The sequence below is a fragment of the Panthera onca genome, chromosome C2 (assembly GCF_046562875.1).
Source record: "Panthera onca isolate mPanOnc1 chromosome C2, mPanOnc1 haplotype 2, whole genome shotgun sequence".
NCBI lineage: Eukaryota > Metazoa > Chordata > Mammalia > Carnivora > Felidae > Panthera > Panthera onca.
Window position 1 is genome coordinate 149169257 of NC_138347.1, and position 25754 is coordinate 149195010.

General features: G+C 51.2%; 1 protein-coding gene across 16 annotated transcripts in view; it reads right to left on the bottom strand.

Annotated features, from left to right (window-relative positions):
- TRAK1 (trafficking kinesin protein 1) overlaps positions 1–25754 on the bottom strand; it is a 158282-nt gene that overhangs the window by 42010 nt on the left and 90518 nt on the right. For 8 of the 16 annotated variants that reach the window (XR_009611951.3, XR_009611949.3, XR_009611950.3 and 5 more), the window contains 10 exons: positions 24493–24593; positions 23598–23706; positions 21735–21813; positions 20665–20795; positions 19968–20042; positions 19135–19272; positions 14594–14670; positions 13114–13350; positions 11762–12078; positions 4745–5092 (listed from right to left, as the gene is read on the bottom strand). Coding sequence is in view for 13 of the 16 variants with exons in the window: in XM_060638361.3 (XP_060494344.2) it covers positions 4745–5092; positions 11762–12078; positions 13114–13350; positions 14594–14670; positions 19135–19272; positions 19968–20042; positions 20665–20795; positions 21735–21813; positions 23598–23706; positions 24493–24593 (1612 nt within the window). In the remaining 3 variants the exon portion in view is untranslated. The other 8 variants (XM_060638354.3, XM_060638360.3, XM_060638358.3 and 5 more) reach the window with 4 other exon arrangements.

The following is a 25754-nucleotide window of genomic DNA, read 5'->3' on the forward strand; positions in this document are numbered from 1 at the left end:
AGCGTTTTCCTCTGGAGGCTGGGGAATCAACAACAGTTTCTGACACGGCAGTGCATTTCCTCCCTTCTTAAAAAAAAATAAAAGTGATTTTAAGCCAAACGGTGTTACAGGGTGGTATTTTTTAAGCCCTTAGCTCCGGGCTTAACATGGGCCCCCGAAGGCCGCCTCTTGAGCATTTCTTCAACATAGCCCCTCGTCTGTCCCTGCAGCTCAACAGAGACCTCCAAGCCCCTGTCGCAGACCCGGGCCTACAGGCACCAGGAGGTTTCTATCACAGAGATTTTTAAGCCACACGAGATCTTTTTCTGGTTTCTGTACAACTTATTTTTGGATCCTGCAAAATTAAAATAATTAAAAGCCTGTTTTTTCCCATTGCGCCAGGCTATTCCCTGTTTCATCTAAGGAGTATGTGATTTAACCGATGAGCATTCTCACAGCATTTCATGCAGAGAGGGGCAGAAATTCCCACAAGTGGCCCTTAAAATACCCTCTGGAGAAAAAGGGATTTTTTTTAAAGAATTGTGGTTAAAATGTCGAAGGGGCAAAATGCAAAAGTCTCTTTGGATCCTCTGGGTTCTCACAGAGCTGGGCCCTAGACCTTGTCCTCTCGTCCTCCCTTCTGTGGTGGATGCCCGCGGGGGTGGGCAGCTGGCCTGACTTAACCGGCACCAAGAGCGTCCCCGCTAAGTGCCTTCCAAGCCAGTTCAGGGGCGCACTTCCCCCTCCCACCACGAGGTGGTGCAGCCGGACAGCTCACCCCACCGCCAGCACCCACCCCGGAGCTCCTCCGCTAAGTGTCAGCAGCCTGAGCCCCCCGCTCAGCCGTCTGTCTGCGTGGGTCCCCCCAGAGCACGGGAAGGCTCCCCTATGGTTTTCAGAGGTGAGGCTGCCGTCCAGAAAGCACTCCCGAAGCGCAGGCTTGTTCAGGAAATTGTAAACAGGGTTGACTCCAGCTGGCGGTTTGGGGAGGCGTCAAGGACCTCACTCTTCCTTCATGTTTCCACCTCCTGGGAGCCGCTGCCTGTTTCGTTCTGGTCTAATAGGTATCCTGATGCAAGAGCACCGGGCCTTCCTTAATTGCCTAACACCAGTGGGTCTGAGCAGACCGCCTGCTCTGTGCGCAAGGACCAAACTCCTGTAACCGCTCCAGAACGAAGGCTGGGTTGGAAAGTCTTCCCAGCAAGAGTGGTCACGTGTCATCAAGTCTTTCCGTGGAGACAGAAGGGACCTTGCCTACACCCGAAGGTCTGTGAATCGAAGGAACCGGGCTTCCCTTCCAGACCCATCAGGCCCCCACGGCCCACTCTCCCTCAGGACCCACCTGGGTCCTGGGGCAGAAAGGACAGGACGGCGGGCCTTTATTCAGGCTCCTGCCCCACGCGTGCGCTGAAGTACTACTCAGCGGGCCCCACTTCCCCTCTGGCTCCTTTCCTCCACAGAACCCCGACCTAGGTGTCCAGGAAGGGAGCTACGAAAGAAGCCAATTCCTGGCCTGTGCCTGGGGTGCTGGGGGGGAGGTCCACGCTGCAGCTTCAGGCTACTTTCAAGGGCTGTTGTGACCAAAGGTGGGTTCTGCCTTCAACGCTTACTTTGGCACCTCGGCCCCAACTCCACTGCGGGGCCACAGCCAGACAGGCCGCCGTGACTGGCATGAGCCTGCTCTAGGGGAATTTCCCCCACCTGAGTGGCCTTCGTGTGCGTGAAAATAAACGGACCTTCCCTTTCTTCTGTGCTTTCACCCTACTTCTCCCTCCCCTTTAAGGATCAGGGCGTCCAAAACAATTCAACGAAACAGCCCGACCATCTGCCGACTTAACTGCATGACTTTAAAACTCTGATCTGAATCTTTTCTCACGTGCTGGGCTCCTCCCTACAAATAAACACCTAAAATTCACAACATGGACAGTACACGATAATGACTGTTTCTGAGAAAGTGTACTTTCTAAAGGAGTTAATAACATAAAATGTCCCTGAAAAAGTAAAACTATAAAAAATTGTTTTAAACAATCCATTATAATCATCTAAATTATTTACAAACAACAAGGAATCACATTTTTTTAAGACATGGGATTATAAAAATCAGCCAATAATGATACAATAATACATTAAAATATATTAATTTTTTTTTCCGTACTCAAAACTTTTCTCCATGAGCTAACAGGCTCTAGATAAAAGTGCCTAATATATAAGTCTCCCCAGTTTCCTCCCTTAGGAATAGTTGCAAGAAAAAAGGCTAACCCTTCCCGTCTTCAGTTTCTCCCTACTAAGTATTCCCAGAGGCAGCTCCTGGGACTGTGCTGTCTGGCACCAGAAAAGCCTAAGCCATCAGGGCACCTGGGTGGCTCAGTCGGTTAAGCGTCTGACTTCTTGCAGTTTTGTGAGTTCAAGCCCCACACTCAACTCTTTGCTGGCAGCACAAAGCCTGCTTGGGGTTCGTTCATTCATTCATTCATTCACACTCTCCCTCTTTCTCTCTCTCTCTCTCTCTCTGCCACTCCCCCATTTGTGCTGTCTCTGTCTCTCTCAAAATAAATAAATAAACTTAAAAAAAAAAAAAAAAAGAGAAACCCTAAGCATTAGGGACAGACCAAGGCAGGGACCAGGCCAGCCCGGATACAAATCCCAAGACAGACTATGCCCTAGTCCTTCCTGCTGAAGCTTAGCTATTTACCTGTGACTCCAAGACTGTGTACAGAGTGCCACGTGGGGCCTCTGGGGTGATTTATTTAGAGTGACATGCTTCTTACATTCCAGTAATCAAAACGGTCGTGTTACTCCCAATAGAGAGAGAAGGGCCAAATTGCTGTTTGCACCAATCCCCTCTGAGCACTGAGCTTTTGACAACTCTGACCCAGCAAATGAGCTCCAAAGAACCCTTCTCTAAATGCTCAGCCCTTCCCTGTGTTACCTTCAGCGATCTATAGAACTCTTTCTGAACGCATGCTTCCAACCTGGGATCCCTCTAAATGTCAACCATAGATTTGTGTGCCTCTCTTCAAAGTTGCTGGGATGAATTTGCTGAGGTTTGAGGAAAGAGGGAAGAAGCAATTGAATACGTCTTTGTCTAGGGTAAGGAAAGCGGTCAGGACTTATGTCCTCATAATTGGTCCCCTCTCCCCCTCTGACCTTCATGAGAAGCTCTTAGCTGACTTGACAAGTTTTACTCCTTTTGTGTAACTTCTTAAAGACACAGTTAATGATGCTTCTTCACACTTAAAGCATTCACTTTCTAGTCCATGTAGGACTACAGGGAGAGGTCATCACAGCTGACACGATTCCTACAGTTTCAGTCACATAAATCAGCAGACGCCGTGCTTCCCGTACCACCGTCTGCCTTCCGGAAGGACAACGGTGCTGCTAACAAAGGTAAGTGACAATACCACCGCCGGTCTCCCGTTCTGAAGATATTCAGTAATAAACATTTTCATTCCCTTGCAAGCTTAACCTGATAACTGCTAAGAAAGTAAATAAGCAAACCATAAACCTATGTGCTAAACCAATCCTTTTCACTTTGAATCCTTTACCTCTGAAGTTGATGTCAAAGAGAAAAGGAAAGTTGGGTCCAAATAAAGTCCCTTGCCACAGGCATCCAAACTTAGCCTGGGAGGTGCCATCGCGAACCTCAGCTCGCTCCTGCCCTGTACCTCAGCGGGGGGAGTTGTGGCCTTCATGAACGAAAGTTATGAATCACAAAGATGCGTGTCCTCTCCTCAAATCTAATGACTCGGGATGTCATGAGGATGACAACATTGCCTGAATTCATCATAGGCTGGGTCTCTGCCCTGACTCCACAAGATAGCTTCCTTGTCTCCTCAGCACTGCAGTCAGGGCAGGGGGGGATTGTCTCAGGAAATCTGGGGCAAATGGTGACCACATGACCCCTGTAGTTCCAGGGCCCTGAGCCCAAAGTGTTTCATCCCAGTGACGCCTGGGGTGTAAATCTACAAACTCATGGTCAGGTCTTTAATGGGGCAGCAGGGGGTGGGTAATCAACCAGAGCTCCTTTCCAGATTCATCTGGGGTCCTCTCTCTGGAAATACTTCCAACCTGGGACCCTCTAGATGTCATTGTCCTAGGGCTTGTTGGGTTAAGGAGTACTGCTAAAACACTTTTTAAAAATCCGCTCTGAACACATGTGTAAGCTGGAAAGAAAACACATACACCTTCATTGAAGTTAGAAATGTGAAAAGGCCACTCTATCCACCAGTTGTCTGAAATCCTGAACACCTTCTGGGCTTTTTCCTATTCCGATGCTCCGCGGAGGGACAGGGTCTCTCATTCACCATCTGAACGACCCGGCGCTCCTATCTTCCCCCTTAAAATGCCCAATTCTGCTCAGCTCGGTTTGGAAATCACCGCAGGACTCGACAATCTGCCCCCCGCCCTGCCCCAGACTCAGGGAGAGACCCACAACAGGAAGAGGGGAGCTGATGTGTGGGGCGGGGGCAACAATCCCCTCCTTTTTAGCAGCCTTTCCTGCTCCCCCGTCAGGAGCCCCGCTGGGCCATGCACCTCCAACACGGGCAGGGAGCTACACCCATTTGTTACAAAAAGGAGGCATCAGACTTTGCGTTAAAAAACAGACCCGCACGATGGGAGTGCTTTAATCGTCACCCACACAGACGAGCGGAAGCTACAGACAGAGAGCCGCTACGGATGGTGCTCGGAACAGAGGCGAGAATGGCCCAGAAATCGGCCTCTGGTAAAGGTGCCAGGTTTACAGGACTCATGGCGGTGCCCTCACCAGACCCCTCCTCCTCCTCCTCCTCCTCCTCGGCCGCGGGCGGCTCCTGCATCTCCTCTGGGAAAGCCTGAGGCCGGCGTGGGTAACTTCTGCTGCCTGAGACAGTCACGCGTGCTCGGGACCCCTCACCTGAGGTCTCTGGGTGCTGAACTGGCGTGGAGGTAGCTAGGCCCGGGAGGGAAATGTGGTCACCTGTGTCGTCTTCCTCAAAGTCGTTAAGGCAGTACACTTCGTCCAGGTCAACGTCCAGTGTCCGGAAGCCCTTGGTGACCACACCGGGCCGGGGGTCCAGGATGCCCCCGAGATGGGGCTGGGCCAACTGCTGCCAGTGGTGAAGGGTGGCGGAGCCTTGCAGGAGAAAGGGCAGAGAAGGGGGGACAAGGCAGAAGAGAGGGTTAGGATGCGAGTCCGAGCTGACGGATGTCACCACCCTCAGAGTGCGGAGCGTGACCCTCAAGCGGGCCCTGAGCCTCGTGGGTGAACTCTGGCAGGGACACCGGGGGAGCGGCCCTGGCTCTTGCTACCGTGTGACGGGCGGGCGATCACCTTGCCACGCCTGGGAGGGGCACCAACTGAAGGAATCAGAAACAAAGCTTTTTACAAAGTAAAATGAAAGCCATAAGGCGTGGCAAGGATGTCTGGTGACAAACTTTTAGTCAACCCATTGTCAGTCCCCAAATCCAACATCGTATCAACTTAGGAACTGGAGAGGAAAAAAAATAAGCAAGACCAAGTACAAAAGGGCAGGGGGCGGGGGGCGGGGGAGGGTACAAGTACAGAGTCTATGCCAAGTCCGCACCGTTGGGAACACGGAAGACAGAGGCAGAGTAAGACCATGTCAACTCGGGACCCACAACATGAGAAAAGCAAAAGGCAATTAGAGTAGCACACAGAGATAAGCCGTAGGCACGACTGTAGTCTTCTCTACTTATCAGGGTTTCTGTTTTCGACCAGCAAACCTGATAGGCTGCAGGTTTGGGAGAGGGAAAGGGAAAGGGACGAACTCGGTGTGAGTGACGAGCATGTAAGTCCGTACAGAGGTCTGAAGCAGAGGAGATCTCCTTAGTGACACCAGACCCCGGGACTCAGATGACATCGTGCAAGGTCTGTAATAACACCGGAGTGTGTCCCTGAGGACCTCGAGGGTGTCACGGGTGCTCACGAAGAGAAGTGTTCCAAGAACAATTATGCTTAGCAAACCTGGGTTGACAAGTAGATTTACGGAGGAACGTCTCAAAACCTTTGGTATGTTGCTATGTCCTGTGATTCTGGCCAATCCATTTGCCTTTTGAAGAGCAACCCCTTCCCCTTTGGAACATTTATTACACCTCGCGTGGCCCAGGTATGATGGCCCATGAGGCTGGGTGTCTGTCCCCATTCTACAGATGAATTAGTGGGTCACGCAAATAAACATTCTACTCGAGAGACTTTGAGAGCAGTTCTCAGGCATAGGAAAGCGAGAGCCTTCCTGCACCAGTGCCTCCCAGTTACCACTGGTTAACCACCCAGTTACCAAGGGTGTCCTCTATTGGGCAGGCAAGAATCCCTCCAAGGCCTCCAGGGGCACATCAGAAAGGGGGACCAGGGAGCCAGGAGCCAGCAGCTCAGGAGTCAAGAGAAAAGAGAGGGAAAACGGTGGCAGGCATCGGAGTCGGGGATCAGTCCAGGAACGTGAACAAGATGCGGGGAACCCCCCTCAACGGCAGCTCCTGACCCTGTGGTGTGCCTCGTGACTGTGCTGCCTCCAACATACCGCGGGGAAGGAACTTCTCAGGAAGCAGTCCCGGCCGGTGAGTCTTGAAAGGACTCTGTAAGTGGGCACTTCCAAACTCACTTAAAAGAGAAACAGTGGACACGCTGCCAATACGTGTTCAGGACAGTCCCTAGACACCCACTTTGAGGCCTGTCCCAGTTTGAAAGGCCACCTACTTACTCTGAATCTACTGCATCGACATAGAAAATATCCTCAGTGCAAAAGGAGTGAGATCATACAGAGGCACATAGGACGAAAGAGAGCATCACATCCCTGCTCCCTCACTAGCTGCTAAGAGACGTCTAGAGCAGTGGTTCTCAGCTGGGGACATCTGTTAACATCTGGAGACATTTTTGTCACAACTTGGGGGGAAGGACGGAGCGCTAAGGGCATCTCATGGGTAGCGCCCGGGATGCTACAGGACGATGCCCAGGACAAACCCAACAACAACCCGGAATGACCTGGCCCCAGATGTCAGCAGGGCCGAGACTGAGAAACCCTGGCCAGGAGCTGTGGTCTCAATTCTCAGACCCTTCGAGAACCTGGAGAGCTCACGGACTATCCCGAAAAGGAGCTCACAGGCAAGCGGCAACGTGCGTAACTGGTCGGGGCTTTGCAGACATGCTGAAACCCGCTCACAGGATCCTGAACCCTAGATGTCACAGCTCCATTTTTTTTTTTTTTTTTTAATTACCCTGTATGGAGCATGCCTGTACAGCAGCTTCTTTTAATACGTATTACCTCAACTCACTGCTCCCAAGCCCCTGATGAGGGAACTGAGGTGCACTGAAGTTGGATAATTTTTCAAAGTCCTGGAGGGGTGGCATAGCCAGAGGTCAGTGCTAAAGGCCAGGTTCTTTCAATCTCACACTGCCTGCCCCCCAGAGTCCACAGGTGTGTAAAGAAGGATATCCGTGCTCCAGCCAGGAACCCAGACTAAGCGAGAAGCCTAAGTGGTGGGCGGTAAAACTTCCAGGTGGCTGTCCAAGGCCCGTCAGGAGACACGCACACACAGCTGCCGATGGAATCTCTCCAGCCACCCCCGGAGACCCCCATTCATAATGCATAGTGAGCCCCCTGTTCATGTGTTCACTGGAAGCACGGGCACATTCCTGGCAAAAACGCTGCACTGGGGAGAAGTCTTAACAAGGCCCTGTGACTTCCAGTTTGGGACCGCACATGCTGGTCTTGCCGCAGGATGACCAACCCTTGGGTCCAGAGTGGCCACGTCACCTCTACTTTTGGAAGGGGAAGAGAGTTGACAGACACTGGAAAGTGAAGGACCGTGTCAAGAAGTGCTAAAGGCCCTCATCCTTCCGGAAGGGGCTGAGATGTTTACAAAGCACTGGGAAGGAACTCAGGGAGGCAGGGGTCTGGGCCCGGACAACTGTCCCAGTCAACAGATCAACTATCTGTTCAACTAGCTGTGCAACAGACTGCCCTCATCCCTCCCCACCCCAGGCATGGGATCGAGAGAGAAACGAGGCTACGAAGGGTTTGCTGCTTGGGATTCAAGAGGCTGCAGACGGACACAGGGTTATTTGCCTTTCCCGAACATGCAGAGCCGAGGGAATTTAGTGAGACTGCAATGGAAAGACTATGCTGACATATGCATCATTCTTGGATTTTGGCCCCTGTCTTGGGCAGCTCATTCACATCGAACAGCCAACCTTTACTGAGCACTTAGTAAGGGCCAGGAGTCCTGGGAGGTCTACATTTATTAACTCACTTAATCATGACAACCCTGTCCTCATTTTATAGATGAGGAAACTGAGCACAGGGAGGTCAGGTAACTTGCCAGAGGTTGCAAAGCTGGCAAGTGGCTAATCTGGGTGGGATTCAAACCCATGCTGGCTCCAGTGTCCAGCCTCTTAACCACATAGACCGTCTCTTGGCCAGCAGTGAGGAGGCCTCCTGAGTGTGAGTTCTCAGAAATCAGGTCAACACCACACCTGACTGGCTTCTTCAGTCCTCACACAGGTGTGTTCCATGCTGCAAAAGTGACCGTTGGTGAAAGCCTTCGCAACCCTGTTATCTGAGTCACGTCAGGCTGTGGAGCTCACAGACCATTTCCGTTCCTGACTGGTTCTGAGGCCCCAGAAAGGTTTCCTGAGTCCAACACCTGGGCAAAAAACAGCTAGCTCCCCCTCACTCCCCCTGCCACTGCCTGGGACCACCATGTTGGAATTCTTACGAATCTCCTGGCTGCCTGAAGTCCTGCCTTGGATACAAGATGGAGGACAAATCAAAAATTAAATATGAACGGCATCTTATTCAGAGCCTCGGCTGCCTCTTTCCTATTCTCCATACCCCGGCCCTGGCTTCCTTCATCCGTAGAGCACAAAGGAGAAGTACTATTAGCTACCTGTCATCACACCCCTCCTCCCCAACCACATGAGAACAAGGCTGGGGGGCAGGGAAAGAGAGGAACTTCCCTGTCCCGGTTGGCACCAAGATGAAGCTCTATGAAACGAGCGTGTGGACAGCAGAGAAAACACAGTCACCACACCTTTCCTTCTGTTTGCTTTCCCTCCACATCCCACTGTTCTGACTACAAGTTTTTGTATCATCAAAGGAAAAGAAAACCAAATCTATTTATGTCAGAAGAGTACCTGGGACTTAAAAGTTAAAGCTAACCTGTTGGACAAGGTCTAGCATAGCCTAGAAGTAGATGCTGTCCTCTAATTACATACTGACTTGTTTTTGGGGAAATACCATCTTGGTATTTCCGGGGGGGTCGGGGGGAAATACTGCCCAACTCATCTCTTTAATGCAGGGCTGTCTCTTCTAGTCTGGAAAGTTTGGTTTGTTCTTCACTTGCTTAAAACACCTAAGGTAAGATGATGAGACAAGAGTGCTAACCTTAAACACCGAGCCCAGCTATGTTGGCTGACACCAATGAGCAGACAGCAAGATGAATTAAATAGGTAAGGGAGACACAGATTGGCTATCTGCTGTGATCCCAGCCAACCTCCAGGGGCCTCACCCCAGGCACGTTTACCTGGGCCACCGAAGACCAAAGGAGTCCTATCGGCTTCTGAGCAGGCTAGCGGAAACGGATGATGTTAAGAACTCGGCCCCAGCACAGTGCTGGTCCGGGTTCTCAACACTGGTAAGGCCACCCTCCAGACCTGAGCTGCTGCAACAGGGGCAAGTGTGGGGAACCTGAGTTTTAATTAGCACCTATTAGGTGCCAGGCATAATACAAAACACATCACATGGACTCCTCACCACAATTTTGTGTGGCAGGTGTAAGCCTTATTTCACAAATAAGGGGGACAGGGCTCAAAAAGGTAACTTGTCTAATGCCACAGAGATGCGCTGAACCCAGTGTCAGGCAGACTTCTGTGTCAGCACTCCATCGTATCATATTAAACATAGTAACACAAAAAATAATTGTGGAGGGAAGGAAGAAAGGAGATATTGGTTGTATTTTAAACAGCTAAGAAGTCAGAGAACTACAAAATGGAGGACAGGGATCTCTATCATGAGAATGCATGACAGTCCATGGTGATAAGATATGACTTCTTAATGGTGGTGATTTAGCATCCTGGTGAGCTGGGTACTATCAATGAAACTCACCTAGCAAATCTAATGGGATTTCCTCTTATTCTATTAACACAAAAATACTGCTAAGTCACAAGATTATAAAAGAGGGAAAAAAAAAAGATGAATTTGTCGAAATAAAAGTTTAATAATCTCTTCCTGCAATATGCTTGGAAAATGAATCCAAAGACATATTCTTAGATGATCTAATGAAATACAAAGTCAAATACAGAAATCAGACAAAATAGAGATGGTAATTCCAATGAGCTTTAAGAGACAAAGGAGAAAAAAAGAAAAGAAAGGCAGAAAGTAAAATTGCAGAAATGGAAGATTTTATTGAAAGAAAAACAGACATAATTATGGATCAGGAAACAATCACCAAGCTCACAACTGAATAAACAATTAAAAAAAGAATGAGCCATCCCTTTTCTGAAATCTAATAAGGCCCTAAATTATACAATTAAAAAATAATCATGAAGAAAGAAAGTCAGCCCACCCTCTTCCTTCCTTTGAAAACTATACGACCCAGGACCCAGTTAAGTCTTAGGTCTTTAACAAACACACCCTCATTTTACAGCACACATTCTCAACAGGGGTGATACTGCCCCCAATGGGTCAGAAATGGGTTATTATGGGGTGAAAAGAATCCCAATCTTTTTAGGCAGAGAGCCGAGATATACATATAGTACATCAACAGTATATCTGTCATATTAAATTGTAGGGGCGGCAATTAAGAGCATATGTCTAAGACCACGCCTTAAGAATATAGGTCTAAAGTGATAAATACTACCTTACCCACATTCTGATTGGGCTTTGCGTCAGAAATGTAATACAGAGTACCCTCTCAAACAGCCTCTGAAACTCACATGGGTTTCCAAACCAAAGGAGTCAAAAATGAAAAATACCAACACTGGGTGGCTCTTGCCAGGGTGGTGGTAAGTAAAGGGAGGACATTTATAATGCCTGGAGGACAAAGAAAGGAAAAAGGTGAAATTCTCCGTGAGTTTAATCATCCGGGGTGTCCCTGGAACTGAAAAGTAAATTGCCCCTGGGAAAGGCAGGCTTAAGGAAGCGCGAACTCACCGGCCTCCGCGGCCGCCCCCTGCCTGGCCCCCCAGCGGTGGAGGTGGAGGCGCAGGAGGCTGGCTCGGATCACACCGCCGAGGCGGAAGGAAGAAAGTCACACCCTCCTCACTGGAAGACCAGAAGCAAAACGTGTCAGCCCACCAACTGCAAATCGCTTTCGCATGGTTACTGAAAAAAAACTACTTCCTGCGCTGCTCTGCACCCCTCCCCGACGCCAACGTTTGGCGGGGGGGGGGTCCAAGCATTCATTCCCGGTGCTTCTCAGACCCCAGGCGTGACCTAATTAACTTTTCAGTACCTTAGCAGGGCCTCTGCCTCCCGCAAAGAGGTTTACTTCTAAGGTTCTAAATGCAAAGGAGACAGGACTGGGAAACCAGCGTCAGCACGTTGGTTCCCTGTCTTTGGCCTTGCTGGCCAGGTCAGCCCCGGCCCGCGTGCGCACTCGCACACCTGCCCCGGCCGGGCCCCGGCCGGGCGCCGCCGTCAGAGGAACTCAAACCAGCAGCGCGGCAGGCTGTCGCGGAAGAAAAAGGAGTAGGTGTTACAGAGGCTGCCCGCTTGCCGGTGGTGGATCAGGGACCACAGGCGGTCGCTGAGGAGGGTGGCGAGGGGCCGAGGCCCCCGGTGATCACCTTCCAGCGGCTTCACGATCTGGAGTTTCTCGGGCAGGTAGGAGCGGCTGCTGAAGGACATGCCCGAGAAGCCGGTGAACTCGGAGAGGCGGGAGTGGGTGCCGAGGGACATGATGCTCTCCGTGGGCGTGAGGGAGCCGCTGAGCAGCTCGCCCTTCTCCGCCAGCTCCCGGAGCTTCCGCTCCTGCTCCTCCTCGAAGAACCTCCGCTCCGAGAGGTAGTTCTCCCGGCGGAGGGACAGCCGCCGCAGAGCGGTTTCCAGGTCGTGGGAGCCCGGGGTGCCCGGCGTCCCGGGCTTCTTGCTCCGCTCGTCATTCCTGCAGAAGGAGGGAGATGGGGCTGAGCGTGGGGCACCCCGCAGCGGGCGCGGTGCAAGGTGCGTGTGGCAAGGAAGGCCTTCCTGCCAGGTGCACGGGGTGGACAGGTCAGAGTGGCTGCAGGATGGATAGGGAAGCGGACGAGGCAAACAGCTGAAATTCAGGCAAAAATGGGGGCATAAATGATTGCCCGGAAGAACTAGTTCCCTCTGGTGGGTGTTTTGGGAGGTAGAGGGAGAGCACTAAGGTGCGTTAAAAAAAAAAAAAAAAAAAAAAAAAAAAAAAAAGTGTAAGAAGAACTCCTGTTGCTATAAACCTCTCCCTCGTTGCTATAAACCTCTCCCTCGGGAGCCCTTAGGGAGAATTCTTCAGGATGCGGGTCCTAGTCACCAGAAGGGCCACTGGTTCAAGAGGCGTTTCTCTGTCCTCTTGAATTAAAAGAGCTGTTCTGATTAAGCAGTTTCCCCCAATTTTATTATCACGTAAAAAGGGTACACAACACAGCTGGCGTGTGTGTGTGTGTGTGTGTGTGTGTGTGTGTGTGTGTGTGTGTAGGGGTGGGTCTGCAGGGCTTTAGGACAAAGAAGTGCCCACTGCTAAGGAAGCCCCACCCCAGGGACAAGCACCTTTGAGGGGGTCCAGGACCCCACCTTCCAAAGCAAACTAGATTCTGGCCAGGAGAGAGAGACTGAGTCCTCCTCTACCTTTTAAACATCCAAGCTACCAAAGGGCTCATGAAACAAATGTCCATTCTGCAGCTCAACAGTGAAGATTAACAGAAAAATACTCATTTACCCTCCCCTTCAGCATCTGACAGAGAAGCAGACTTCCTGTTGTACCTCTTTAAGCTTGTGAAAATACCAGAATCGAGAATGACTGTAAACACAGAGTGTTGTTAAACCAGATTAAAACACTGAAAGCTCTAGACTCTTCCCGTGACTCTTTATCAGTCTTCCTCTTCTGATGACTGAACTTACACTCTAAACACACTACCTCTCCCCAAAACAGCCAGATAAAAACTCTGGGCTGGCTCACCCCAGGTCAGCTGACTCTGCTTCCAGGATGATGCTGTTGGTCTTGTTGTCCAGGACCACGTTGCCAACATCACTGCCATAGAAGCTAGACCGGGGGGTGCTGACGCAGCTGGACAGGAGGGAGTTCACGGCTGAGGACTGGTTGGAGCCAGGGATGTTCATGGGGGACGGGGTCAGAGACCTCTGCTTGACGACCTGGTTGATGTTTCTCACCGTCTCAAAGACTCGCCTCTGGTGACTGGGGGGAATGCACAACATCATCCATGAATAAACAAATGCAGGAATGATCATGGAGTCCAACCTTCCAGAAACTACCATCTAGGAGCCAAAAGGCAGCTGGCCCACGTGAGCCCCCAAACAACCTGCCAGCCCGTGCTTCCAGTGTTTCTGAGGGCATTGCCTGGAACTCAAGAGACTCAATGCCCACTGAATTCAGGCCTCTCATAAATACGTGGTTGTGTCCTAAAGGTGATGCTAGCAAGGGGATACTGCTTTTCTCTCCCTTAGGCTTAACCCACAAATAAAAATACTAAAGTAGGGCTTTTGTCTCCCAGATACTCTTCCTCTTTCATGACGGTCACCAGAACGTAAAGTCCAAGAAAGCAGTGTTCACTGCTCAACACATAACAGGGCTCCAGAAATATCTGTGGAATGAGTATCTGGTGACCATTCATATACATTTAAAAAAAGCAAGACGAAGTTAGTCTTAAACTTCTATAAGGAGATGGTAAACACCAGATTAATATTTTTTTAGCAACTGCTATTTCTAAGAGCAGAACCTCCCTTTGATGCTCATTTGTTTCTTTTTAAGGAGACAAGGTAGGCACGTTGCTACAACGGCCACCTCCTTCTGGGATGCAGAGGCCTTCACACATGCACCGAGGCTCAGGGACTGTGGTCACTCCCGGGATCCCATTTCAGTTCCAGCTGTGAGCTTCGGGTACAGAAAATACACAATGAAATCGGATCCACAGTGTCCTCAGAAACACCTCAGGGCAGGCCTTGAGCAAGAGCTCACGTTAGGAAGAGAGTTGGTAGAGGCCAATATCCCTAAACATATCCAGGAAGGAAGTGGAAGCCTGGGCACTCCTTGAAGAGCCTTCATACTGCATCTCATTTTTCTTTTCCTAACAGACATTAAAATTGTTTAAAGCTTAAACTTTAAACACCTTTCGGTGTTTTTCACCGAAAGGAAAGATAAAAACAAGTCGTGGTGTCAAGGCAGAGTCTGTAATTAACAGAGATAAGAAACATCTCTCTCCTTACTCAACTTTCTAGAAGTTCATAACCTATCTTTGAAACCTAGTAAGAGTCGCTGGGGGCTATTATCGGCTGTGTTCTCTTGTCTCCCTTAATCTGGACCCAAATCTGTGGAAGGACCACAGTGATCACTGGGGGGGTGTCTGAGACCCAGACGTTGTTAGTTTTGATGACCACAGGGCACGAGCCAGTCTCTGGGAAGCCTAGAACCGAGGCCGTACGCGATGTCTGGAGACTCAGGCTCTTCCAACTGCAGCTCCTTGCGCATCGTTCCCTCGATCTCTGCTGCCAAGGAGTCCTGAGAAAAGCCAGAAAACACAATGAGTGCACAGCAGTTCAAGTGCTCGGTCTCTAAAAGACGCGCCCGGCTGGCTAGCCACAGGAGTGTCAACCGAGGTCTCAGAAGCTTGCAAACTACCGTGACACAAGGCTGACGGCATTCATCACTGCTGGAAACCCTGACTGAGCAATCCCCACGGCAGGTGCCGAATGGAGCAGTCCCGGTGGGCACTGGGTGTAAAGGCCCTGTGATCCCATGCAGCTAAGGGTCTCAGAGCAAACTCCATGTTCCCTTGGCCAAACCACAGAGCTGTGACTCTGCCACAAGGAGTGGAGGGGAACTTAGGGGGGACGGGACTGAGTCGTGAGCACTGGCATCTGAGCCTCTGCTCTCATGGCCCTCCACCCCCGGCAAGAAGAGCTCTCCCCGTCAACGACGCATCGCCCACCTCCCTCTAACGGCCAGCTCACACGTCCTTCCCACCAGTAATCCTTCACTCCTCCCCCTAGAAAGACACCAAACACATGAAGTCCCTGCGAGTTCCCCGAACAGTTAGTCCACTTAGATCTCTCTCCAGCTAAGTTGTGAACTTTGCGGGTTGGGGGAAGGCCTGGCACTGATAACTTCTCACTTTCCGGATGGGCCAGGCCCCAACCTGAGACTCAACGACAATACAGGCTGCCTCCCTGACCACCTGCCACTCCTCACCGTATCAGCTGGAGCCTAACAAGCAATCCCACATGCTGCCACAGGTAGATGCCAACAGGAGGACCAGGTGTGTGCAGCAAAGCACCTGCCGAGGCCTCAGAGAAGGACACCACCTAGGACAACCTGAAGGAAAGGGCTGACTCCGTACTAACCAACACATTTCCTGGGATGACAGGAATGTGCTTTCTGCACTGTCCACTGCAGGGGCCACTGGCCACAGGTGGCTATTGAGCACTTGAAACACGGCCAGCGTGGCTGAGAACCTGAACGAACCATACTAATTTCAGTGGATTTAAATTTGCATGGCCACTTGTGGCCAATGGCTTCCCAGCAGACAGAGCAAGGGACTCCGAGGTGTCCACCTCCAAGCCCCACAGTCAGGGAGGGATGCTCCAGTCTGGAACCCGGGACCAAGTGGGGAGACTTATAGGAGTCAGCAAGAAGCTGGGTCAATAAATGGTTAGTGGGCTTGTTTTCAATTCCTATTCATAAGTGGGCAATTTTATTTAGTAATTACTACCCACAGATTGACAGTCAACATAACCCAGGTTGTAAAAGGCTTCTCTGGGTGAACAGGACTGACTTTTTTAAAGCCAGTTTACTATTCATTCATTCATTCATTCATTCATTCATTCATTCATTCATTCGTTTTAGAGAGAATGCACATGCAGGGGAGGAACAGAGGGAGAGAAAGAGAATGCCAAGTAGGCCCCATGCCCAGCATGGAGCCCAACACAGAGCTCGATGTCATGACCTTCAGATCATGACGTGAACTGAAATCAGGAGTCTGACACGCAACCTACTGAGCCAGCCAAGCATCCCCAGTTTACTTTACTTTTTTTTCCCCCCAATGTTTGTTTATCTTTGAGAGACAGAGCATGAGTGGGGGAGGGGGAGAGAGAGGGGGAGGGGGAGAGAGAGGGGGAGGGGGGGGGAGAGAGAGAGGGGGAGAGAGAGGGGGAGGGGGGGGGAGAGAGAGAGAGAGAGAGAGAGTGAGAGAGAGAGAGAGAGAGAGAGAGAGAATGAATATCCAAAGCAGGCTCCAGGCTCTGAGCTGTCAACACAGAGCCCGACGTGGAGCTCGAACCCACGAACCATGAGATCATGACCTGAGCCAAAGTCAGACGCTTAACCCACCGAGCAACCTAAGTGCCCCCAGTCTACTTTTCTTAATACTATAATTCACCACACAGCTTACATTCAGAGCTCTGCATGAAGAAAATATTTTCACACAAATTAGGAGAGATAAGATACTAAACTATCAATTTCAAGGCCATGCTGGGAGGATGTCACCAACAGGCTCTATGACTTGTCTTGGTTGTGACCCCATCCGGCAGTCTGGGGAGGCCATGGACCTCTTCTTAGAATAGTATTTTTAAGTGAATCAAATAATGAGGACAAAAAGGAAGCCAGATCTATTGAACTAGTTACAAGAATGTTAGTAACGACGATGGTGAAACAGAAACACACAGGCTCCGGCTTCTGAAGTGGAGCTCAGCATGAACGGGAGTTTTGAGACATTTACAACTGAAATGTGCCATGAAAGCGGCTATGATTTCAACTGGTGACAAAATCACGGGGGTGCCAACATCGCTGTGGTTTGTTGCCTACCTTCACGTAAGAAAGAAACGACTAGGGATTAATGAAAATAGAAGACATGACCTTCCCGCAAGTTCACGGGCCCCCTGAATCCGGGGTGGGGATCCTAGATTAGGAACCCCTGCCATAGGCAAGAGAGCTGGGGATGTACTCCTCAGGCAGAAACTGCTACTCACCGTGCCACTCAGCAGTTAAGAGGGTCTGGGAGCGAGAGAGGCAGCTCTGGTGTTCTGCTCCAGAAACACAAGGCACGGCACCACTCAGCTTGCCTTAAATACCTTTAATACATAGTGCACTTTAAAAATAGCCATCTTCAAAAAACCGAGTTATGCCAACAGCTACAGAAAAAGGCAAACAGAAGCTCTACCTCAGCAAATATGAAAGCTGAGGATCTCCGCAGAAGAAACCCAAATCCAGATTTTTAATTGGACTTCGCTATGTAAGGGCTTCGTTTTAAACTACGGGTCCATCCCTGTGAGTGGGGAATGCCGTGGGGCAAACCCCAAGTGCATGGGAGATAAGATGCCCCCCCGGAGGTCACCGCGCCAAGATGGGAAGCCAGGAAGGAGGGAAACTGAGGCAGGGAATGTACATCGCCACGTAGGACAGTCTTTGAGCTCCCTGTCATCAGCTCTAGGTGGAGGAATCTGGGGCACAGCCTGTTCTTAAATCCCGTAACCGGGATTCCTGGACACACTGGATCGCCAATCTACTCCTTGGAAAGCTACGTCATACAGCTTCTGTTTTGGTTTCACTAAGTTTCAGTCAAGCTGAGAGAGAGATCGTTCTAGGCTGATTTTGATATACATGAGCAAAAAGGAAAGGAGATCGTGATTTAGGCAACATGGGGCAGGCAACGAGCGTCGGGGGCAGCCGGAGTCAGCACCGGTGGGGGGGGGGGGGGGGTGTGAAAGCAAAGAGCCCCAAGGAAAGGCCAAATCCGGAAGGGACCGAGCTGCACAAACACTGAAACTGCCATCTACTCTTATCTCATGTGGGAGTATTTCTCTCAAAAGTCCTCTCCTCAAAGAGACCGTGGTATTCCCTCAAACCACGGAAATAGAACCTGAATATAAAAGTTCTCAGCACTTTGCTCTTCAGTCCATTTACCCACCCATCCAAACGCAGTGTCTGCTAAGCATCTACACTTCTACAACATGTGAACACAGTGCAGATAACAGACTATTCGACAGAGGGAAGGAGAAGAGGAGCAAGTAAGATACGGTCCCCACCTTCAAGGGGTTTTCCTCTGACAGAAGAAGGTAAGATGAGGAAGCCCACCAAGTATCACAGGGAAACGAGCGGCAGAGGGGGGGCCTGCCCTGGGCTGCCCGACCCCAACAGGGAGGGGCCAACCCGGAAAAGCCGCTTTTCCACCATGTTTCCTCAAAGCCCAAACATGAAAAGAGATCAAGCCAGAGTTAAGAAATAAGACTGAGGGAGAATCATTTTGTAGGAATGTAAAAGCAGCTCCTACAGTGGGGAGAGAGATTTTTTTCAGATCACAGATACTGAAAACCACCGAGAGAACGATTAATAAGCCTAGAAACAGGGGCGCCTGGATGGCTCTGTCGGTTAAGTGCCCGACTTCGGCTCAGGTCACGATCTCGCGGTTCGTGAGTTCGAACCCTGCGTCGGGCTTGGTACTGACAGCTCAGAGCCTGGAGCCTGCTTCGGATTCTGTGTCTCCTTCTCTCTGCCCCTCCCCGACTCACATTCTCCCTCCCTCCCTCCCTCCCTCCCCCCCCCCCCTCTCTCAAAAATAAACATTACAAAAAACTACCAAAAATATAAGCCTAGAAAGAACCAGCAGGACTGTATGGGCAATTTAAGAATTCTGGAATGCACGGTGAGGCCAAAATAGCTCATACTCTAACAAGGTCAGAAAAATAATAATGTATGAATAACATCTTCCAAATATCTGAGGTTCCTACGAAATTTACCGGTCAAGGAGAAGAGGAGGAAACACGACGGAGTCAGAGGGATGGGAAAGAAACAATCACGTAGTCAAGGAGCCACCAGCTGGGCACACAAGCCCCTGACTCGGATCGAGAGCCAAGCTGTGGGACCAGAAGCCTCCCGCAAAGACTATGCTCCAGACCCCGCCTCCCTACCGGGGGCACCCCTGCGCCCTGCTGGGTGGGAGGTGGGGGCGTGGAGCCAGCGGGCGCTCACCATGGGGAACAGGCCCAGGGAGTGGTAGCGCCGGGACGTGGTGTTGGGCATGGTCTTGTTCCGGAGGTTCTTCAGCTCCTCCTGCGCCTCGTGAAGCATCTCCATGCACTCCGCGTACTTGTCCTCCAGCTCGCGCAGCTGCAAGTCAGAGAAGCGTGCAGGGTCAGGGACTGGCGGCCCTGAGCCCTGAAGCCGAACACCAAAGAGCCCTTGAGGCTCAGTTTGGCTTCCAACCGGGGCGGGGTGGGGGGGGGGGGGCGGTGCTCATGGGCTCAGAAACCTCCCAAATTCTGACAACGGGCAAGTGAGATCACAGGCTTCCCATTACGGAATGCGGAAGTCGTGGGAATGAAAGGCACAGCATAGGGAACAGCGTCAATGGCACTGCAACAGTGCTATATGGGGACAGGTGTGGCTACACTGTGCAGAGAACAGAATAATGTACAGAGATGCCCAATCACTACGTCGTACATCCGAAACGACTCTAACAGGGTGTGCCAACTATACTCAAATTAAAAAATTATTTGTTTTCCAACAGCATCCATCTATCTTGACACGAACGGGAGAGATCGTCACACCCTCGTTTCCAGCCACATCTCTCAACAGGCGCCTTTACGCGGCGAGCAACGTGTCGTTTCGCTGATGGAAACGTTCGGCGGGAGCGGGCTGTGCGGCGCCAGCCTCCCCGGCCCCCGTGGCGGTGACAGTGTGAGCACGAATTTACGAGGAAGGACGACTTTCGATTCAGAAGAAAAACGGGTAGGGACCCCCAGCCTGGCAGGGGGAGGCTGAGAAGCGGGACGGGCCTGGAGAAGGGAGGCAGAGCCGCTCACCTCGGCCGTGAGCTGCCGCTGGGCATCCTTGGCCGCCCCCAGGTGCTGGACCAGCTCTTCATTTTCCACGGCATACTGCAACACGCCAAGGGGCCAGTCAGCTTCTCTTGGAAGCGGCTCACTGTTCTCCTCTTATTATCTGAGCTGTTACAATCCTGTCACATTTCTACAACGAGACTTCTGTGCCAGAGTAAAAATTTCGTCTTCCTTCTATACGATTTTGAAAGCAGCCTTGCCCCCATCCAGCACAGCCATGGCCCCTCTCCAGACGCACGTCACCTCGCCTTGCTTCTAGCAAGGGCCCGAGCCGGGAAACTAAACCGTATTTGGGTTTGCTTCTTGCTGCTGCTGCTGCTGCAGGACTGATTTAAAAAAGGGGGGTGTTGTTCTGCCACAGAGCACACTGGGTGTGCTGTGCAAGAACAAATATTAGACTAGAAAATTCAAACATTAAATTCCAAAACTCCCTATCGACAGCACCTTTGTTCACAAACTCTTTTAACGTGCAGATTCTTTTTAGGAGATAAGTGGTGATGACAGGATCCCCTCCCGGTTCAGGACAACGAGCTTTGTCCTATTGAATCTGCTAAGCCTTTTTCTCCAAAGGGGCAGCACAAAATCCTAAACTATGAGACTAAAGGGCACGGTCTTCAGGTGCAAATACCATCTGCACCGGCTCGAGAAACAGAAACCTTACAGCTTTGGCCTTCTTCTGCAAGTCAACTATCTGGGACAGCAGGTGTGTGATCTCCTCTTGCTGGCGGGCAGCATCCTCAGTCTTCTTGGCCAGCTCCTCTGAGATACTGGCAATCTGCACATTGGCATCCCCTTTAATCAAGAAATGACAACCACCAGAGGGAGTCAGACCCAGAGAGAATGGTCTCTTTGTGGCTTGCCCAAGAAAAAGCATCTTTGTTACAAGACGGGGGGGGGGGGGGCAGAAGTGGAGAGAACACGGAGGGAGGAACAGTGCCCATTTTCCTGCCCCAGCTCAGTCTGGGCAGCCCCCAGGTGTGGCTCCCGGGCCTGGCGTGGGGGCCCAACCCCCCTGACCGCAGCTGCCCCCCCCAGAGGAAATCAGGCTTTGGGCGTCAGGCAGGAGATGCCACACCAAACCAAGGTCCATCTGCCCAAATTCTCACCTTCATGCATGAGCAGATCCACATCATTAACAGGAACCCCTGTTGCACCCCATTCTAGAAGGAACTGCTACCTGCACAGTCTAATTCCCTGGGTGCTTTCAACCCATATTCAGAGTCATAACTCATTTTACTAGATGTGAACACAGGGTGTGTTTCATCTACTGAGTGCTCTGCTGAAGCTCAAAATATCGTTTGCCCTTTTGTCTTAACTTGTAAACTTATGATGGAGGGGACAGGGGAAGTACTTATTTGCAAAGCAGAGAACCCTGGCCTCAACTTTTGCACATCAGTCACGAGAAGCCAGTGTTTGCACATTAACGCCGGAACTCCGTAACCGGGCTTAATTCAGGCATCATATAACTCCAGTATTCCAGTGGAAAGCCAACATCGAAATCAGACATCCGTCTCAGTGAGAAGAGAAATTAAGACAGTGCATGGATGACAACCTAGCACCCAATTTCTCATGAATCAGAGTGAGGGGTGCCTCTAGTTTTCAGAAAAATGTTACTGAACCCAAGCTGGCAGGGAGATGTGCTTTCTCAAGGGTGATGCAAATCCGTCTAGTCACAATGATGCAGAAAATAAAAAGAGGGGGCAGGGGTGGAGCACGAGGGCCAGGACATACTCAGCTCCTTCACACAGTCGTTGACCAGCTGCTGTTCCTTCTCTTCGTAGGTGATAGTCTCCGTCTTTAGCTGGCAGGCCTGTGGACAAGGGTCAGGTCAGAGGCCCCACATTCACATCTGGACTGGTGGGGCGGGCAAGGCCGAGGCATAGGGCAAGGATGAACCTGGGTCTGGGATGCTGCCTTTGACCATCTCCCCATCTGTGATCCATTATACCCTCAAATCCAGAAAGGCCATCAGAATGCCCTGCTTAGTTAAGGAATCGGATGTTCAAAGCCGAAGAGATGAAAACGGTGTACCACCAGAGGGCGCCACACAAAGCAATATGCGTGCTACAGGAGCCACCCTTGTATCAATGTCTGTCTATTCGTTTGCGTCTGTCCCAGACCACAGACACAGACCCCTTTGTGACCCCAACAGTATCTAGGACTCAGCTCTGTCTACCACGGGCGTTCTAAGGATGACCACAAGAATGGCTCACACTTGTTTTATGTGAGGCACCTTCCTGTGAGGTCTGACTTGGAGTTAGAGCTATTGTATTCAGCTTAGTAAAAACAAGGTACAATAGGAAAGCACCAACATTCAGAAACCCAAGAGACAGGACTCGGGAGGACCTGCTCCAAGCTGAAAATGTGGGAAGAGATCCGAAGGTTTGAGGAAAATATCCCAGGTAGAAAGAAGGTATCTCTGAGCCCCCAGATCCCAGGGAGACACTATACTCCTGAACTGAGATGGAATCTGTGGCTGGGATCGGATTCCCTCTTGCTTTAGGTGGGCATTCTGACAGCTGAACTGCTGTGTGTCCAGGACTGGAACAGCAGTCCTGGCTCGGCCACTGGCTGGCAGAGAAAGCTTGGACAAGCCTCTTTGGCAACCCTGGGCTTGTATTTCCCACCAGTAAATGAGGACCAGAAGACCTAAGGTCTAAGAGAACATCACCTTCCTCATGATTAGCCCTGTTCAGCCAAGACATGAGGCTCTGTCCAACATGTGAGCAAGTTCAAGGTGGTCTGCCCTACTGGAGGGGTTTCAGGGACCCCTGGGCCAGCTAAGGTGGGCTTGCAGCCCTAACTCGACTAGCCATACCTCTGGCCACAGAGCATAAACTCACTGAATTAGGGCAAAAAGTACCAAACTTGCATGCCTCAGTGTTTCCAGGTAGGGGCAGTGGGTGAAGGGAAGTAACGGGAGGTTCAGAATCACAGAGCCTCACAAATCCTGGCTTTGTCATTCACTATCTTGCACCATGGTAGCAAATCAAACACTCTGCTGCCTGGGTCCCGGTTTTCTGGCTGTAAACGAGGAGCTTCCAGCCTTGCAGTGAAACTTGAAAAAAAAGAACACAGGCAAAGTGTCTGGCACAATGACTAGCCAGTCAGAAATACTCAAAAGCACGAGTTCCCAAGTGGCCTTGGCTCTACCTTTTTAATTGTCTAGGAAATAGGTCTCCAAGTTCTCATGTGCTATTTCCTTAGAGCGTATCTGACCTGCGGCAACCTGGAAATGAGGCTTTCACCCTGGGCTTCCACGTAATTTCCACGCCAGAGCTGGAGGACACCATGGAGAGACCCCCTGCCCCCGCCACCGAGGGACCCCTGCCCTAGCTGAAGGAGGAGGGGCCCACCACTGTCACCCACCCTGAGGATCCCACCCGGATGGGCGTGTGCTGCCCGGAGGCCAATGGCCAGCACACAGACGTGGCTCGCCTGACAAGCGCTGGGTGCAGCTGGGAGCTGAGCGCAGGCGACTCTCCCACAGACTGTTGCCTCTGAGAATGGTGCTGTAGCCACGGCGGCTCCGGCCACACGAGGCCAAGGGGCCACCACCCTCCAGCGGGGACGGGGGCAGGGAGCGCGCTTCACCTCGGATCGGAGCACGACGTTCTCCTCCTCAAGGTCCTTCAGCTTCTTCTGAAGAGAATCCAGATGAAAGTAGTTCTGCACGTTGGAGGATGACTCATTCCTCTTCAACCTGGGGGAGAGAGCACGGGCTCGCTCTGGGGAGAGACGTTTGTCCCCCGCAACCTGGCAAACCCAGGGAACCTCGGGGGGCTCTTCCATCGAGTGATCAGGAAACATGCAGGTGTGACAGTGACCCCCAGGAAAACAGCACCCGTCGGCTCACAGACTCGCCACCCTCAGGACCCACATCCCAACCCTCTGTCCATCACTGGCATTTGCCACATGGCCTCAGAAGTCAGCAGGATCAACTGCTCAAAGCCTACACAGTTCTGGATGCCCGGAAGTCTATTTAGTATTTGTAACGCACTTCTAACGTGCCTAGAACAGTTTTAAGTACTCTACTTGTACACTCACAACCCTATAAGGACTATCAGTCTCTCCATTTTACAAATGCAGAAACGAGCAGAGTGCTTAAGTAACTTGGCCAAGAGCACGCAGCTAGTAAAACCACAGAGCCAAGGTCTGAACTCGGGCCGCTGGGCTCGAGAGTCCGTGCTCCTAACGTGAGGCTCTGCTGACCCCCAGAGAAGGCCTCACACCTTCTGCCCCAGGGGCCCACCATGGCATCTCTGGTTCCAGAACCCACCTGCCGGGCCCATGGCCAGGCCAGATCAATCAAAACTGCTAAATGTCCCGCTGAAATAGCACAATCAATCTGTTTGAGGCACGAGGAGATGCTCGGTCTGGGGAAGGCTGGGACTGGCTGACCTTCACGGCCGGCGAGGCGACCCTGCCGAGGCAAGTCCAGAGACCCTGGCAACAGCCAGCCGCCTGTGCCCCGGCCGCAGGGACTTACGGGGTGGAGCACACGGACTCGGGCTCGCTGTCCTCTGCCGCACTGGCGTAGAATTGCAGCAACTCATCCTTCATGGACAGCTCATGCCGGAGCTGGGACACCTGCACAGACACAGGGGGGGACAGCTCATGCCGGAGCTGGGACGCCTGCACAGACACGGCGGGGGCTCACATTCATCCCCGAGCACTGACAATGCCCCCGTCACGTTCCAGCACTTGCTGCTGGGGGGACGACGTTTCGTTCCTTACCAAAAGTGAACGCATGTAATTGATGCTGTGCTCGACAAAGAAAAGAGATTGCATTTGACCCCGTTTAAGAAAAATACAGTCCGTTATTTTTTGGACAGAAAGCCCTCTACCTAAATTTATAATTTTTACTTTGGTTCAGAGATGAGGTGAGAGGGGACTAGAAGGTTCCAGAATGGTATCTGGGGAAGGGGGGCAAGGCAGCATATGGGTTTTGCAAGTAGCCAGATGATCGGCTGGGCAAACGGCCAGAGAAAAAGATCCTGTTACCAAATGAAAAAAAAGAGGCCATTCACTTCTGCTGAAACAATGCCACCGCGGACCGGGACCCTGGCGATGCCAGCTCTGGATGGGCAGCTACAAACAGCTTGTCACCCCTCACAGCCCCACCCTGTGACTGCTACACCCGCACAGGGCTCCCAGCCAAGCCTGGCCAGGCCTTGTTCTGTACTCAAGGATCACAAGACAGCAATTTCAGACACAGGGAGAACAGAGGCAGACATCAGGAAGTGGCCACACTGATTACTGCTAAGGCAGCTGTTGCAAATCACCTGATTTATACTTGACGTCTAAAATAAACAAACCTGTGCCATAAAAGTTTTCATTGCCCGTTTACCACTCAGTGCGGAGGGACAGGGAGCTACTGCTATAAGCAAAAATTAGGACAAAGTTTTCATTCTTTCTGGTTTCTAATCTGATTTGGGGTCCGTGGTTTATTTCGGCTTTCCTATACAACTGAGTGTTTATGACTTCCATGGAGAAGCAGACTTTATGTGCACAAAAGCTTTAGTTTCAATATCTAGACTGACAATTTAATAATATGCCAAAGGGGAACATATCACAGCTTTCAAATTCAAAGCTTTTCCAAGGAAAAAGAGGTATTTCCACTTCCCAAGAGTTGGATGCCATTTGTGTGAGGTGAGGAAGCCCCAACACAAGGGCAGGTGCTCGGGGAAGCAGCACGTGAGGGGCAATGGTTGACCATTTACTGGGTCCTGGGCAACACGTTCCTCTGCT